At 45.7% G+C, this 17601-nt stretch overlaps 1 protein-coding gene across 6 annotated transcripts in view; it reads left to right on the plus strand.

Annotated features, from left to right (window-relative positions):
* ST7 (suppression of tumorigenicity 7) overlaps positions 1–17601 on the plus strand; it is a 234325-nt gene that overhangs the window by 32663 nt on the left and 184061 nt on the right. Inside the window, exon 2 of one of the 6 annotated variants that reach the window (XM_077834311.1) lies at positions 2924–3033. The exons of the other annotated variants lie outside the window; for them this stretch is intronic. Within the exon in view, the coding sequence (XP_077690437.1) occupies positions 3003–3033 (31 nt within the window). The 5' untranslated portion in view covers positions 2924–3002. The remainder of the gene's footprint in view (positions 1–2923; positions 3034–17601) is intronic. 6 annotated transcript variants of the gene reach the window in all.

Below are 17601 nucleotides of genomic sequence, written 5' to 3' on the forward strand. Positions count from 1 at the left end.
TTTAATCCCTTCCAACAGTCTTCTTTTAGCATTGACTGTTATACTCTGGATGTTCTTATTATCCATCTAATCATGCAATCCCTCTTTGAATGTTGCTAAATTGTTGATCTCAGTGGTATCCTGGGGTGATTGAATTCTACAGTTTTATCACATTTTGATTGAAAACATATTTCCTTGAATGTCCCCTTGTTCTTGCATTAGGAGAATGGGGGCTTCTGTTCTCCCGGTCTACCTTCTCCAGACTGTCCATTATTTTATATACTTTTATCATGTTCTCTCTTATTCATCAACTTAGTATGGTGAACAAACCCGATCTTTTTCCATATGTCCTCATGTGAGAGCTTTCCCTGGCCCATAGTTGTTCACATTGCCCCCTCTTATTCTGTGATATCGTTTTAAAGAGAGGGCTTCCAGAACAGCACACAGAACTCTTGGTCAGGCCACATCATCGGTTTATATAATGGCATCATAATATTTTCCATCCCTTTCCTTATGCCTCCTAAAATCTTGTTTGTTTTTTTTGACCACAGCTGCACATTGACTAAAGGTCTTCATTAAGCCATGTACAATGATGCTCAGGTCCCTTTCCCGAGTTGACATGGTTAATTGAGACCCCTGAAGGTATATGAATAGTTTGATGTTTTGAAAACGTGTGTTGAAATGCTTGATTCTTTGTTATATATGTAAGACCAAGATGAAAATGTTGATGTCATTTTAAAATGTGTTAAGGCATAGTAATTTTACATGCTTACTATGATGCTATTCTGATTACAAAGAAATCATATTGTTTAGAAATGTTTGACTAGAGAGTGTAATTCTGTTCCCAAATTAGAACAGGATGAAGAGCCTTTGGGAAAGAAAATAGGGTCCAGCTTTTGCATTCTTAACCATAAAAGGAAAAACAGAGGCCAGAGATTTTAATTCTACAACTCTTCTAGCCAAGAGAAAAGATTATTTCCTAAAAATTGTGTCAGATTTAGTTATTTTTCATACATTAAAGTGGAGATTCTTTTAGTGCTCCATAGGTGTCTGAAGTTCCAGACAGTCCCAGGTATCTGATGTTGCTATGGAAGGTAGATATTGCAGAAAGATTAATATGAGTAGTTGCTATTTGTACTCTGGTATGAAAGATTGAGACAATCCAGTATTACTGGTGGTGAGAAAATAAGACTATCCTGTTGTTTTTTGCTGACTGCAAATTGAAAATCTTTTCCATTTGGCAGAATTCTGTTTACCCAAATTGCTGGTTGTTTTGAAGCCAACTGCAGGATAGTTAAAGCAAAGTCTGGTGACTTATAGGTCTTCACATTTTTCCCCAGCAGTCAGGCTGTTGAGAGAGCAGCAAAATATGATACGATGGACAGCTGGTTACTTGAACTGTAGCAGAGCTTTCTCCTACCTTTCTGGGGAAGAAACGTACAACCCGTTTCTTCAGACGTAGAGCCTCAGCTAGTGTAAATAAGCCTCGCTTCATTGACTTAACTGGACCTACACCAGTTTACACCAGCTGATGATCTGACCCACTGCTACCTGGCCATTTTAAGATTTGCTCATTGTGGCAAGTGATAGCCTGTAGGAGAAATGAGGAGTGAGTGACTCTATTTGGTTTAGGATTGCTGTGATGTGAAGATCTATGTAATAGAACATTAGTAAACATTCTGGTTTATGCACTGCCACCTGATTCGGTTACCTCGTTCTGATACGAAGTGGGAGTTTGTCTCCCCCACTCCTTTCCTTCATGTACAATATGGCAACTGCCTGTATAAGGACTTGTCTACACTATAAAATTAAGTCGACTTTATCTAATTCAATCTCGAGCCTCTGAATTAATGTAACTCAATTGTGTGTGTGGCCACACCATGCTCATTGTCTCGATGGAGTGGGTCCTCTCTAGCCTGCATCAATGCACAAAGCAGTGCATCGTGTGTAGTTATCCCAAAGTGCAACTTGCCGCTGTGTGTTTTAGGAAGTTTGTGCAATGCCTCATGGGACTAAAACATTGTCGTGGGGAGAATAGGAACATTGTGTTGGCATCCCATGATGCACTGTGCTCAATGGCAATCAACCCAGTGGTTTTTGCGCCTTAAAACCTCTGCGCGTATGCCATAACCCCAGAAGCATGGAGCCTACTCAGTTGTGCACTCTTGCTGTGAGCATCTCAAACACCTCATGCCTTCTTCTGCAGTATTTTCAGAGCCAAAGTGGGGTCCGCCGTGCGATGCCCTGCAAGCAGCCCTGCTGCAAGCCACTGAAAAAAACAATTCACAGTTGCTGCTGGCAGTCACTGAGCAGCTGCACTCTGTTGAGCACCGTTTCTGGTCCCGTGGAACAAACACTGACTGGTGGGACCGCATCATTTTGCAGGTATGGGATGACTAGCAGTGGCTGCAGAACTTTCGAATGGGGAAGGCCACCTGCCAGGAACTTTGTGCAGAGCTTTCCCCTGCCCTGCAGTTCAGCAACACAAAAATGAGATGCTCTGACTGTGGAGAAGTGAGTGGTGATAGCTATTTAGAAGCTTGTAATGCTAGACAGTTACCGGTCAGTGGGGAATCAATTTGGAGTAGATAAATCAACCATGGGAGCTACTGTGCTCCAAGTGTGCAGTGCAATTAATCGACTTCTGCTACACAGGGTAGGGAGTCTGGAAATGTGCAGGACATAGTGGATGGTTTTGCCGTGATGGGGTTTCCTGATTGTGATGGGGTGGTAGATGGCACGCATATCCCATCTTGGCACCAGACCACCTTGCCAAAGAGTACATAAACCGAAAGGGATACTTTTCAATGGTGTTGCAAGTGCTGGTGGATCATGGGGCGTTTCACCAACATCAACATAGGCTGGTCGGGAAAGATTCATGACACACGCATCTTTAGGAACTCGGGTCTGTTAAAAAATCTGCAATCCGGGACTTTCTTTCCAGACCACAGAATGAACATTGACGACGTTGAGATGCCTATGTTATCCTGGGGGACACAGCCTACCCCTTGCTCCCATGGCTCATGAAGCCATACATCGACCATCTGGACAACAGTAAGTAATGGTTCAACTATAGGCTCAGCGAATGGTGGTTGAATTTGCCTTTGGCCGTTTGAACGGGCTCTGGAGAAGTTTACTGACAAGGTTGGACTTTAGTGAAGAGAACATCTCCCTGGTTATAGCTGCCTGCTGTGTGCTCCATAATATCTGTAGAAAAAAGGGGGAAACATTTTCCACAGGGGTGGGCAGTTGAGACAGATCGCATGGCAGCCATTTTTGAGCAGCCAGACACCAGGGCAATAAGAGCACAGCAAGGGGCGCTGTGATTCTGCAAGGCTTTGAAAGCCATTTCAGTAATGAGTCACAGTAATGTGAGCTGCTTGTCTGCACTGTGCTTTCCCAAACCTTCACCTGCCTTGTATCACTGTGTCCCTGTGAAGCCAACCCCCCCCACCCAAGCTCACTGCTTCTACTCAATAAAGAACATTTATTTCTCAAATCCATTTACTTTATTTAACAAACATAAGGAAAGAGGGAGAATGGGGGGGGGGAGGGAGGTAGCCTTGGGGAAAAGGGGTTGTAAAGTTGGAACAGGAGAAACATTTTCAGCTGTGTAACATAACACCGCATTCCAGACCATCAAAGGTCTGTGAATGGGCTCCTTCTGTTCCTTGTACCCTCCCCCTGAGTTAAATGAAAGGGATAATGGACTTTTCGCCCATGCCTCAGGGAACGCTTGAGGGAGGGCGATTCTGTGCCAGGCGATGCTGGCTGGCTAACCATCAGGGACTCTACCTTCCTGGTTCTGTTCCTGCAGTTCAACCAGACGCCTCAGCATGTGTGCTTGGTCCTTCATAATCCAAAGCATCTCATCCTGAGCCGCGCACACTTGCTCATTGGAAGCTTTCCTGCTCTCCATGTCTAAGTTCTTGGACAGTGAAATCCTCCACGCTTTCAGCTCTGTGTCAGCTGTCCCAGAGGCCTTCATTATCTCAGTGAACATGTCCTCCCGCATTCTCTTTCTCCTCCTTCTAATCAGTGAAAGTCTGCTTTCAGGTGTTGATGACATGCCAAAGGACACATTTCCAGCTGTCAGTCATTGGAAAAAATAAAGGAGACATTGTACATGAATAAAATGTTTCCACAGCAAGGCCATTTTCATAAAAAAAAAAAAAACAAAAAAAAAACAAAAAAACCTTATTACACTAGGTCCAAGCCGTCACATAATCAGAATCCATAACCGTTCACTGTGCCGTTTTGCTGCTCCAGCCATGGTGAGTATGCCCCCCTGGGTCGTGGGTGACCACACGTTTAATGACGTTTATGGTAGGCTCATATCGGGAGCAGAGGTAGCTAGTTGAACAATGGCCCTTCCCCATAACACCATGGGAAGCTGTTTACGAACGGGGTTGTGGGGGAACGTTTTCACTCCCAAATTGCAGAATCTCTCTTGTGGGGCTCCAGTCTTGTCAGCCACTTTAAACTACTTGCCAAGCACAGTAAATTAGTAGTCGCATGGTTTGGCGATCTGGAATGTGGGGTGGGTCTAAATGCCCTTTTTTTCCCCTTGTAAGAGCACTTTTAATGAGAACTTCCCCCATTTTGCCTAGGTGACCCTATGTGATATCAGTCTCCTGAGGGTAACAGGGACGGAAAGGAAGGAGATGCTGCAAGCGTCTGGGTATAGATGCGGTCCTTATATTGCTATGCTGTTTACCGCAATGATGCCAACAGAATTAATTTAGGAGTTGCGTGGGAAAGTGTCCTACCATGGTGGAAGAAATCAGACTGCCCTGCCCAGAAACCTTCTGCAAAGGATTGCAGAGTATCCCCATGAAAGTTTCCTAGAGATATCCATGGAGGATTCCTGGGCTATCCCAGTCCACATAAACAGTCTTTTCCAGGGGCCACCCTCTGCATAGCTGAAGCGGCCTCTTGTAAGCAGAGAACCACAGCACCTCGCTTTTTCTTCACAGTAAACATGCAATACCACCGAATGTGTGTGCCTGCTAAAGTTTAACTGGACTTTGATTGTAACTGTATACTCACCAGAGGTGCCTTCCCCGGCATCACGGTCGGCCACCGTGATGTCCTGTGACCCACAGGGCCCCAGGGTTAAAAATGTTTCCTGGCTCTCGGGGAGAATGGATCCACTGCTCATCTGTTTCCCATTCTCCTCCTCCTCATTCACCATATCATCCTCCTTTTTGTCCCTAGACTCTCACACCTGTGAGGTGTCCACATTGGCTGTGGGGATGCTGGTAGGGTCATCCCCAAGAATCGCATGCAGCTTGTTTTAGAACCAGCATGTGTGGGGTTCATCACCAGAACTACTGTTTGTCTCCCTTGCCTTCTGGTATGCTTGGTGAAGTTCTTTTATTTTCAAACAGCACTGCTGTGTGTCCCCTGTGTAGCCCTTCTCCCCTATTCCACAAGCGATCTTTGCATAGATGTCAGCGTTTCTTCTGCTGGATCGGAGCTCTGCCTGCCCAGACTCTTCTCCCCACACAGCGATGAGATCCACCATCTCCTGTGCAGATCAGGCTGGAGTGCATTTGGGGCGTGTAGTCTCCATGATTAGCTGTGCTCAAGCTCGCATGCTCCCAATGCTGATCAAACAGGAAATGGGAAATCAAAATTTCCTGGGGCTTTAGCAGGGGAGGGGCTGTTTCCTGTGTACCTGGTTGCAGTGCAGCAGAGTTGAAAATGATCTTTTGAGCGGTCACAGATGACCATTGTGGGACGCCACCTGGAAGCCAATTAAGTCGAATTACACAGAGCTGCATCTGCACGACCTCGCAGTCGGCCCATGAAAATAAAATTAAGTGCTACACCTCTCACAGAGGTGGATTACAGAAGTCGACATTAGAGGCGACTTAGGTTGGCGTAAAGGACCCAGTATTGTAGACACATACATTAACAGGTCGACTTAAGGTGGCTTTCTTCAACCTAACTTTTTAGTGTAGACGAGGCCTTAGACATTGCTTGGGAAATGGAAAAGGATCTCCTTAACTTTGAATTTTAACAGGCATATAAAGTATGTAAGGATTTGAGTTTTATGACCTCATTCTAAAACCAGTCTCTCCCACATAATCTCAGTGGGATGCTGAACTATATTTTGAGAGTGCCACGAAATTTGATGTGCTTCTAGATTTCAAAATCTTATGGCATTGGGGCTAACCTTAAACGTTTCCACTAATACTGGGAGTGTTTCACCCATAACAATAAGATCTTGACTGAGCTTTACAATTTTGACCATGTAAATAATAGGTCTGACATATGTAGGTTTACTGTGAAACTCAAAATATATAAAAAGGAGTACTTGTGGCACCTTAGAGACGAACAAATTTATTTGAGCATAAGCTTTCGTGAGCTACAGCTCACTTCATCGGTTGCATTCAGTGGAAAATACAGTGGGGAGATTTATATACACAGAGAACATGAAACAATGGGTGTTACCATACATACTGTAACGAGAGTGATCATCAGGTAAGGTGAGCTATTACCAGCAGGAGAGCGGGGCTGGCGGGGGGACCTTTTGTAGCGATAATCAAGGTGGGCCATTTCCAGCAGTTGACAAGAACGTCTGAGGAACAGTGGGGGGTGGAGGAATAAACAAGGGGAAATAGTTTTACTTTGTGTAATGACCCGTCCACTCCCAGTCTTTATTCAAGCCTAAGTTAATTGTATCCAGTTTGCAAATTAATTCCAATTCAGCAGTCTCCCGTTGGAGTCTGTTTTTGAAGTTTTTTTGTTCAAGAACTGTAACTTTTAGGTCTGTAATCGAGTGACCAAAGAGACTGAAGTGTTCTCCATCTGGTTTTTGAATGTTATAATTCTTGACGTCTGATTTGTGTCCATTTATTCTTTTACGTAGAGACTGTCCAGTTTGACCAATGTACATGGCAGAGGCACATTGCTGGCACATGATGGCATATATCACATTGGTAGATGTGCAGGTAGACGAGCCTCTGATAGTGTGGCTGATGTGATTAGGCCCTATGATGGTGTCCCCTGAATAGATATGTGGACACAGTTGGCAACGGGCTTTGTTGCAAGGATAGGTTCCTGGGTTAGTGGTTCTGTTGTGTGGTGTGTGGTTGCTGGTGAGTATTTGCTTTAGTTTTTGGGGCTGTCTGTAATCAAGGACTGGCCTGTCTCCCAATATCTGTGAGAGTGATGGGTCGTCCTTCAGGATAGGTTGTAGATCCTTGATGATGCGTTGGAGAGGTTTTAGTTGGGGGCTGAAGGTGATGGCTAGTGGTGTTCTGTTATTTTCTTTAAAAAAAAGAAAAAGGAGTACTAGTGGCACCTTAGAGACTAACCAATTTATTTGAGCATAAGCTTTCGTGAGCTACAGCTCACTTCATCGGATGCATTCAAGGCACCTTAGAGACTAACCAATTTATTTGAGCATAAGCTTTCGTGAGCTACAGCTCACTTCATCGGATGCATTCAATACTGAATGCATCCGATGAAGTGAGCTGTAGCTCACGAAAGCTTATGCTCAAATAAATTGGTTAGTCTCTAAGGTGCCACTAGTACTCCTTTTTCTTTTTGCGAATACAGACTAACACGGCTGCTACTCTGAAACCTGTTGTTTTCTTTGTTGGGCCTGTCCTGTAGTAGGTGACTTCTGGGTACTCTTCTGGCTCTGTCCATCTGTTTCTTCACTTCAGCAGGTGGGTATTGTAGTTGTAAGAATGCTTCATAGAGATCTTGTAGGTGTTTGTCTATGTTTGAGGGGTTGAAGCAAATGCGGTTGTATCGTAGAACTTGGCTGTAGACAATGGATCGTGTGGTGTGGTCTGGATGAAAGCTGGAGGCATTTAGGTAGGAATAGTGGTCAGTAGGTTTCCGGTATAGGATGGTGTTTATGTGACCATTGCTTATTAGCACCGTAGTGTCCAGGAAGTGGATCTCTTGTGTGGACTGGTCTAGGCTGAGGTTGATGGTGGGATGGAAATTGTTGAAATCATGGTGTCCTCAGACGTTCTTGTCAACTGCTGGAAATGGCCCACCTTGATTATCACTACAAAAGGTTCCCCCCTCCTCCCGCTCTCCTGCTGGTAATAGTTCATCTTAAGTGATCACTCTCTTTACAGTGTGTATGGTAACACCCGTTGTTTCATGTTCTCTATGTATATAAAATCTCCCCACTGTATTTTCCACTGCATGCATCTGATGAAGTGAGCTGTAGCTCACGAAAGCTTATGCTCTAATAAATTTGTTCGTCTCTAAGGTGCCACAAGTACTCCTTTTCTTTTTGCGAATACAGACTAACACGGCTGCTACTCTGAAACCTGTCAAAATATATAGTTTGCTGTGAAACCAGTTGTTTAAGATTTTTTTCAGCTTTGTTTGCTAGTTGTATAAGGGCCTCATGATGGTGAGACGTGAGCCACTGAAAATACAATTTATTTTTTTTTTTTGAAAAGTCCTTTTTTCTTAAGATAAAACTATACCAAAGCTACGTACATTTATTAGAGACCGCATGAACTGTGGGGAACAAAGTATTTATGTGCCGGGTAGCAGAGGTCACTACAAAATGTGAAAGGGGGCTAAAAGTCTATCTTTGTACACATGTTAATAAAATATTACACAATTAAGGTGTCGGGGTGTGAGTGCAAGGTGTTGATCACATTCTCTATCACGGTGGGCCAACTATGATGCACTGCCAGCCGTGCTAATCACGTGAGCTGATTTTCTCTGGTACTTGAGCATGTATAGCTCTTAATTCTCTGGAGAGTGCTGAAAGATCTGTCCGGTGTAGTCGTTCATACAGGCAGTGTAGCCACAATTCTCAGTGGACGGGGGATAATAGGATAAATTCTGGCATTGCAGTGCCCCAGTGTTCTGATTGCATTTGGTGGCAGTTCTTCTACTGGAATATTTGCCCATTGTAGGTGCCATCTGTCTACTTCAGCAGCAACCACAGAAGGCTATGCCACATCTGACAGATACATGCACAATAACACAAAATGATTGTCACCATCTTCATCACTTCTGTAAAATGAGGTAATACTTTGTGGTATTCCTGTGAATATATTCTTTAACAAAGCCCATTTGCAAGTTAAGAACACTAACCCATAAAACATACTATGTAATTGCGTATTTGAACTAATTCCATTATTGATTTGTCAGAAGAGTCATCCAGGTATTTAGGCAACAGACACCAATGTTTTCTGCTTCTCTCACATAAATCTGCAATATGGTTGGTCAATACAGCAGTCACAAAGTTTTCAGCTATCACAACGTTGAGATATGGCACAAAGATTAATTGTCAGTAGAAATCTTCTTGGTTTCCTGTAGAGTAGTTGCTGTGATGTCTCTGTCCACCTGCTCACCTTGGAGTCGTTCTAGGAATGTTCAGCTGTTCACAGATGTTATCTGATTTGCTAAAGATGAATCTAAACATGGTTTCATGGTCATCTTGTTGTTTTTTTAAATACATGGAGAACTTTGTTCACTAACTGATTAGCAGCAAACCTGTCCAGATTTGATTGCTATAGTATTTTGGACATGGACAGGACAACATTGAAATGATTTCCATGACCATAATAAATTGAATGCTGCTCATGGCATAGAACAATGTTTGCACCTGAGTGCAGCCTTCTTATGTGCCATGATTTGTATTACCTGTTGGGCATCAGTAACACCTGGAAGTAGTTCCACACATACAACTGCACCATCATGGGGCTTCACCCACTGGGTTTCACAAATGAGCTTGAGTCTCAAGTGGACCACAGCGGGAGTTACCTTTTTGATTGTCTTGTCCAAAATATCTATTGCTGAGCAGATCGGGGGTGGGGAGTAAGTTTACTGCATTGTGCCAATAGTGTTGCAGATTATCAGAAGTGTTGCAGCACTTCTGATCAGCAAATTTAATACATGATCACAGCAATGTGTGTACATAGCTAGTGAGTATTTCTCTCACCTTGCTTGAACACCACAGTAAATGCCACGCGTCATACTTGCTGGTACCTAGGTTTATCTGAATCCAGAGCTATGGTAACTAATCTCTGTTTTCCAGGCAGTGTCAGGAAATAAATCAGTGGGGGACACAACTGATTGGTACATGCAAGAGTATTTCCACTCAAAAATCCTTGTTTTTACTGAATACAAAGTACATATCAAAATATAGCAATAGTCTGGAACAGGGGTCGGCAACCTTTCAGAAGTGGTGTGCCGAGTCTTCATTTATTCACTCTAATGTAAGGTTTGGTGTGCCAGTAATACATTTTAACGTTTTTTAGAAGGTCTCTCTCAAAATGTCTATATATTATATAACTATGTTGTATGTAAAGTAAACAAAGTTTTCAAAATGTTTAAGAAGCTTCATTTAAAATTAAATTAAAATGCTGATCTTACGTCGCCGGCCCTCTCAGCCCGCTGCCAGCCTGGGGTTCTGTTCACCTACGCCGGCAGCAGGCTCAGCGGGGCCTGCGGCCAGGACCCTGGCTTGCAAGGGGCCGGCAGCCAGAACCCCAGACCGGCAGCGAGCTGAGTGGGGCCAGCGGCTGGGACGCCAGACCGGCAGTGGGCTGAGCAGCTCAACCCGCTGCTGGTCCGGGGTTCCGTCCGCCGGCTCTTGCCAGCCAGGGTCCCGGCTGCTGGCCCCGCTCAGCCTGCTGCCGATCTGGGATCCCGGCCCTGCCCACACAGAGTGGGTACCTACCTTCTCCCTGGTTCTAGCCCATTCTTTTCCTTTCTCTCTGCACTGAGCTGAGGGTGGGAGTGCACTGAGCACAGGGCTGGGGGTGAAGGAGCAGGCTCGGGGTTGGGGTGTAGGGAGGAGCTAGAATGAGGGAGGGCGCTCAGGGTTGGGACAGGAGGTTTGGGTGTGGAGCGCTTACCTGGGCAGCTCCCATTTGGTTCGAGGGATGTGGTGGGAATGTGTGGGGGTGCAGGAGCTCCCGTTTGGTGCTCAGGGTGGGAATGTGGGGGGTGCAAGAGTCAGGGCATAGGGTGTGGGGGGCTGGGTATGTGTGTGGTGTGCTGGAGTCAGGGCTAGGTTGTGGGGGAGTGCAGGAGTCAGGGCTGGGGTCGTGGGGGCATGTGAGGAGGGTGCAGGAGTCAGGGCAGGGGGCATGTGAGGGGGGTGCAGGAGTCAGGGCAGGGGATTTGGGGGGGCTGGGGGCATGTGAGGAGGGTGCAGGAGTCAGGGCATGGGGTGCGGCGGGGGCTGGCCTTGTGAGGGGGGTGCAGGAGTCAGGACAGAGGGCTAGGAGCGTGTGAGGGGGTGCAGGGGTCTGGGCAGAGGGCTGTGTGTGTGGGGGGGGGTGCAGGGGTCAGGACAGAGGCTAGGAGCGTGTGAGGGGGTGCAGGGGTCTGGGCAGAGGGCTGTGTGTGTGTGTGGGGGTGCAGGGGTCAGGACAGAGGCTGGGAGCACCCCCACGACCCTAGCCCGCCCACCCACCCACCCCTGGCCCAGAGCAGCTCACGGCAGGGGCCTGGAGGAGATATGCCCTGATTCCACCCCCCCCCCATCCCCAAGGCTCCGTCTCTGCCTCCTCCTCGGAGCAGCGAGCGCACTGCGGCTCCGCTTCTCCACCTCCCTCACAAGGGCCATCAGCTGATGGGGGGCAGGGAGGGAGAGAAGATGGGGCAGGAACCCAGCATGCTGCAGGAAGAGGCGGGGGAGGGAGGAGCTCGCCTGCCCTGCAGGAGCAGCCAGCAGGACCAAGCTTCTTCACCCTGCTCCCATGGGGGGGTGGGGCGGGGAAGAGTGGGCTGGGAAGAGCGGGCAGGATTTTTAATGGCACGCTGCTACCTGATGGGGTCCCGGCCTGGGTTTGGTAGTGGTCTGAGCGGGGCCGGCGGCTGGGACCCGGCAGGCAGCAGCGTGCCATTAAAAATCAGCTCGCGTGCTGTCCTTGGCATGTGTGCCATAGGTTTCTGACCCCTGGTCTAGAACACCCCAGAAAATAGGTACCCAAAGTCAGAAGTGGTACCAAGTGCCAGCAGAAGGCTTCTGATGGCTAGCCTTCCTCCTCGCCGCTGGGGTGGTAGCGCTCAGACTCTAAGCTTGCAGAAATCCTCTCAAAAGAACTTCTCCCAGGCTTCTCCAAAGTACCCTCTCTAGCTAATCTTTTTTATAAGTAACTCAAAACAAAGTATAACTCAAAGTAGCTTCTAATAGATTGACCATTTCCCTAGCAACAGCAAAGAACTCGTAATATCTACTTATCAGTAAAGCAACTCTAGTAAGAAACTTACAGACACAGGCACCCAAACCAAGGTCAGCTACCCACCCTCCCTTTTTATTCTTATGAATCTGTAACACTGCAGCTGTGCAGTTGTTTTTGTCTGCCTAAGCAAGGCCAAATTCTTTCTCGCTATATGGTGTCGTCGCTCCTAGTTTATGGTGACTAAGTGCACAAGATGGGTAATGCTCTGGGTTATATCAAGTCCAGTTCTCTCATAACCTGTCCACAGAGAAATTCCAAACTGAGTCCAGGTTTTGCCAGCTCCTGAAGAATTACAGAAGCTAAACCGCAGCTGGTTGTATCATCAACATAGATGTAGGTTAGAAAAACCTGAACTAGGATACCATAGCAAACAGCACACAGAGATACTCAGCTGTTCCTTTTGGGATCTGGTGGTCGTTTCATCAACAAGCACTGCAAAGATCTCAGCTCTCAAAACTTTGGCAATAATTTTTTGTCGAATTTGATGGGCACATAGCAGCTATTATTTTATTTGGAATCTTCCAGCTCATGTATGACCTATTTCTGGGGGCACTACAGAAATACAGTACAAATTAATAATAATCGGTTTATCAAATTATGAATTCCAGTTTGTTTTGTGAACCCCATTTATGATTGTAAATTTCATGTGGATTAGAGCATCCATTTGGTAGCAAAGACTTAAATGCTTGACATGTAAGAGACAACATCTTAGAAGCTGTGACAGAGTGATTATAGGTCATAAACATTCCCTATTGGAATAATAGGATTTCTACCAGCAGCATCATTGACTTTGAATATTTATCTATGCAAAAGCCAGACTGAAGCCTGGAATTTCCCCAGTGGAAGCACATGAGCAAGGTGAACAGAAAGCGCTCTAAAAAGCGGTTCTTTTCTAAGCAATGGAGGCCATTCCACTGCCAGAAGCAAGAAAGCCAGGCCAGAAGGCAGGAAGGACTGCCAATCCGAAGGAATGTGACCAAACCCAGGACTTGCAGAAGGGATGAGATCCGACTGGGAGGAACGGCATTCAGGAATGTTTCTTGTTTTCCATGGATCTGTAACTCTAGTGACATTTAAGAGTAAAGGTATTTGTGGTTAAGAAATTCCTTTGCTAAGCCTGTCTTCATTGCTTTATTGCCATGTTGTTTCTGAAGGGTGTAACTATTGTGACAGGGTCGGGCCAGGTGGCTACAGGAGAGTAATAGAAGGCAGATATATTAGCCCCAGGTTAAGTAGGTCCCTTTTCCCTGAGTAAGGTAACAGGGAAGATTCCAGAACAATCAGGAACCTTCTGGAGACAATTAAGACAGGCTGATTAGAACACCTGCAGCCAATCAAGAAGCTGTTAGAATCAATTAAGGTAGGCTGATCAGGGCACCTGGGTTTAAAAAGGAGCTCACTTCAGTTTGTGGCGCACGTGTGAGGAGTGGGGAGCAAGAGGCACTAGGAGCTGAGAGTGAGAACGTGGACTGTTGGAGGGCTGAGGAGTACAAACATTATCAGACACCAGGAGGAAGGTCCTATGGTGAGAATAAAGAAGGTGTTGGGAGGAGGCCATGGCGAAGTAGCCCAGGGAGTTGTAGCTGTCGCACAGCTGTTCCAGGAGGCACTCTAGACAGCTGCATTCCACAGGGCCCTGGGCTGGAACCCGGAGTAGAGGGTGGGCCCGGGTTCCACCCAAACCTTCCAACTCCTGGTCAGACATAGGAGGAGTTGACCTGGACTGTGGGTTCATGAAAACGGCCAAGCTGAGGGCTCCGTGAAGCTCCAAGGTGAGCAATCTGCCAATAAGCGCAAGACCCACCAAGGTAGAGGAGGAACTTTTGTCACACTATGAAACCAGAGCTCCCACAACCAGGTGGACTGTGGAGGGACTGTATTGAAGCAACTGATGGCTCGGAGGGCTATAATACTAATTCTGGGGTCCAGGTGGTTGGACTTCATAGTCCCACAGCTCCAAAAGTGTGTTGGACACAGGATCTGCACCTGGGAGTGAGCTTGAGAAACTCAGAGCTAGGAACCGTGACTATTCACTATCTAGACCCAGGGGTCCTTAGAAGCACATGAAATTCAGTTGGTCAGATGCAATCACAACAGATTGGTGTCTATACATAGAGCCAGGTTGTGACAGTTTCAACCATCCATAGGAACCTTGTGTTTTCTTGGGACCGTGGTGTTCCAAATGATAAGACCCTGGCTCTTCTGTGTTTTCTGGTTATAGAAGAGTCTAATTATTAGGAGTTAAAATGCAGTCTCTTTGCAATCTTAACTATGGAGCTATCACCATACAATTTTATATTATTTAATATCCTACTACACCTGTACCCCAATATAACGCGGTCCTTGGGAGCCAAAAAATCTTACCGCGTTATAGGTGAAACTACGTTATATCGAACTTGCTTTGGCCTCGAGCATTTCCGTTATTAATAGTCACTTCCCGCCCCCTGCCTGACCCCTCAGAACCCCCCGACCCATCCAACCCTCCCATTCCTTGTCCCCGACTACCCCCTCCAGAGATCCCCCCCACCCCTATCTAAGCCCCCCGCTCCTTGTCCCCTGACTGCCCCCTCCAGAGACCCCCCCCGTCCCTAATCACCCCCAGGACCCCACCCCCCTACCCAACGCCCCTGCGCCCTGCCCCCTGAGACCCTCTGCCCCTTATCCAACCCCTCGGCCCTGGCCCGGCACCCTTAACATGCCGCTCAGAGCAGCGTGTTGGAGCCAGACACGCTGACTCACTGATCCGCCAGAGCACGCAGCCCCACCCCCCAGAACGCTCCTTTACCGCGTTCTATCCGAATTCGTGTTCTATCGGGTCGTGTTATAGCGGGGTAGAGGTGTATCTCACAAATGTCTAAGAATTATCAGCCTTCGTGTCTTTCATAGAATTGATCAAACATGTAAGCCTAGACAACCAGGTAACCTCTGCAGGTTCAGCACATACTATATGAATGTGTTTTGACCGGGAAGGAACAGTATTTACTTTAAGCAGGGTGCAGTTTGTGAAAACGTAGGCTCTAATCTAGGCGAGAACAGGAGACACATTCCAGGCCCAATATTCACTCTGTGGGTAATCCCATTCATTCCCTTCAGCGGGACTGCTCACAATGGGAAGCACTAGGCTGGGTAGCAAGTGTTTGCAGGACCAGTCTCATAGCTTTTAAAGCTATCGGACATGGTCTGACCCTGTCCTGCCTTGCCAAGCCCATTTTAGAAACTGGTATAGCTGAAACTCTATTTTAACATCATTTAGAGACTGTGTTTAAAGGTTAACACAGGTTGGACCACAGTCTGTTTTTTGTTTTGAATACCACTATCACGTATTGCCTGTATTTAACTGTGATGCTACAACATCTGGAAATTCACTGAACTGTTCTTTGTGATGTTATTCTGTTACATCTGTTCTGAATGGTCTCTAACCTGCTCTCATTGTAGTAAATGGCAAAATTCCCATTGGCTTAACACAATAGAGGATCAGGGCCAATGTGAGCATGTGAGTATAATTTTTTTCCACTGAGGTAGGAGAGCTTATGAATGTAGGGTCCCTTTTAAAAATCTTTTTGATTTTTTTAATTATATTGCATTCACAAACAGTAGCATAACCTAATTATAATTTTGGCATAGTGTCTACTCCCATTTGTTTTTATCATATAATTACAAAATACACAGCATAAAAACAATACAAATAAAAAATCATGACACACAATTAATAAAAGCAAGGCAACAATCTAATAAAAAGAGAAAACAACATGATAAAGTCCATATGTCATTTGTAATAAAAATTAGGATTTTTCTTTAGCTACATTTAATAATAAATTACATTTAGAATATGTAGCACCTTATTTCCTTCAAGATTCGTAAGTACTATACAGACATGGGTTCACTCACCCACCACCACACTATGGTAGCCCCTTCTGGGATGTATTGCAGCAGCCTTTTTGTAATAGAACACAATAGTGGAAGAGAGGAAGTAAAGAATAACTTCAGCTGAAACTCCTTGTGCACGTTCATGGACTATTTCAAAAGATCTTGGACTTTATAAAAGCTTATTGGACCAACTTCTAAAGATATTCCCTTACTTACCTGGTCTCTCTCACATCCTGTGACCCATAACGCTACAATACTGCAAACAAATTTTTGCTGACCCTTCAAGAATAGACGGTTACTTCTTCCCTTCCCCAGCATAGAACAGGACACCCATACCTCTGCTAATAATGCTATGAAAACAAAAAATGAGCAAGGCCACTTACATTATCACATTTGCTGTGTTATTAGGCATTTTAACTACAATAAATGTGATGGGCATTTAGGAATTAAATTGCGGCATTTATAAAGTCATAGATTTTTCTCTCCTCTCCGTCCAGTCAGACTCTTCTGGGAACAGCCCTCATTTGGGACAATTGAGTAAGTAAGCCTTATTTGTGTGACAAATAGGCCCATTGGAATCAATGGGAATGCTGTTGAGAGTAAGGTGAGCAGGATTTGGCCCCTGACCCTCTCCTTTTAGACTTCATAGATTTTTAAGTCCTGAAAAGACTGTTAACACACAGGCCACAAAATTTAACCCAGTTAAAGGGTCTAGGCAGCAACCTGTGAGTGAAGTACAGCATATCTTTTAGAAAGACTCCCAATTTTTTAACGGTGCATGTAACGGGGTCGCCTCTTGCCAGATGCCACTCTGTGTTTCCATAGCACCTGCTCTCTCTGCTCCCTCTCTTCAAGACCTTTTAGGACTGTTGTATAGTCTTTTTCAGGGTTATCACTAGTCATTGCCTGAAACTGGGTCAGTAGCCGAAAGTAATTCAAAATAGTCCTCCGTGTCCCAAACACCAGGTCTGTCATAGCATCCCCCACATTGCATATCCATCTCCTATGCTTCTGCTGTTCATGGAGCCTTTATTCCATCCAGCTGAAGCCTAGTATTCTAGCTTTGGCTTCCTTCCCCCTTCAGCACTCTCCCCATTTTGAGAGGAAAGGTGGCATAAATACTACTCTCTCTTTGCGAGAGCTCCTTCCGATTGGCTGAGAGAGAGTAGTCTCTACCCTACGCTACAGGCTCCTGATGCTGGGTCATTTAAAGTGACAGTGTTCTGGGATCTTCCCATCCCATAGCTAACACATGGGGCCACCTACCCCCTAGCATGTGTTCATAGCCTCTGGAATGGGGTCCTCAGCCCCCACCCTTAGTCTTAAAGGGCCAGTGTACCTGGCAAAAGTGCTACTTGTAAATACTAGAAAATAATTACAATATAAAGAGATTAATTAGAACTTTACCATAAGTTTTGAAGTCAAGAGTAAAGGACATTTACTGATTGAAAACCACTCCATTGAATTCAGTTCCTATTCTCCTTTCTATCACATTTCCTGCAGAAAGCTTGATAAATGATGGAAACGATGACTAAGACAGAGCACCGGTTTTAAGATCTATTAT

This window comes from Eretmochelys imbricata, chromosome 1, assembly GCF_965152235.1.
Source record: "Eretmochelys imbricata isolate rEreImb1 chromosome 1, rEreImb1.hap1, whole genome shotgun sequence".
NCBI classification, from domain to species: domain Eukaryota; kingdom Metazoa; phylum Chordata; order Testudines; family Cheloniidae; genus Eretmochelys; species Eretmochelys imbricata.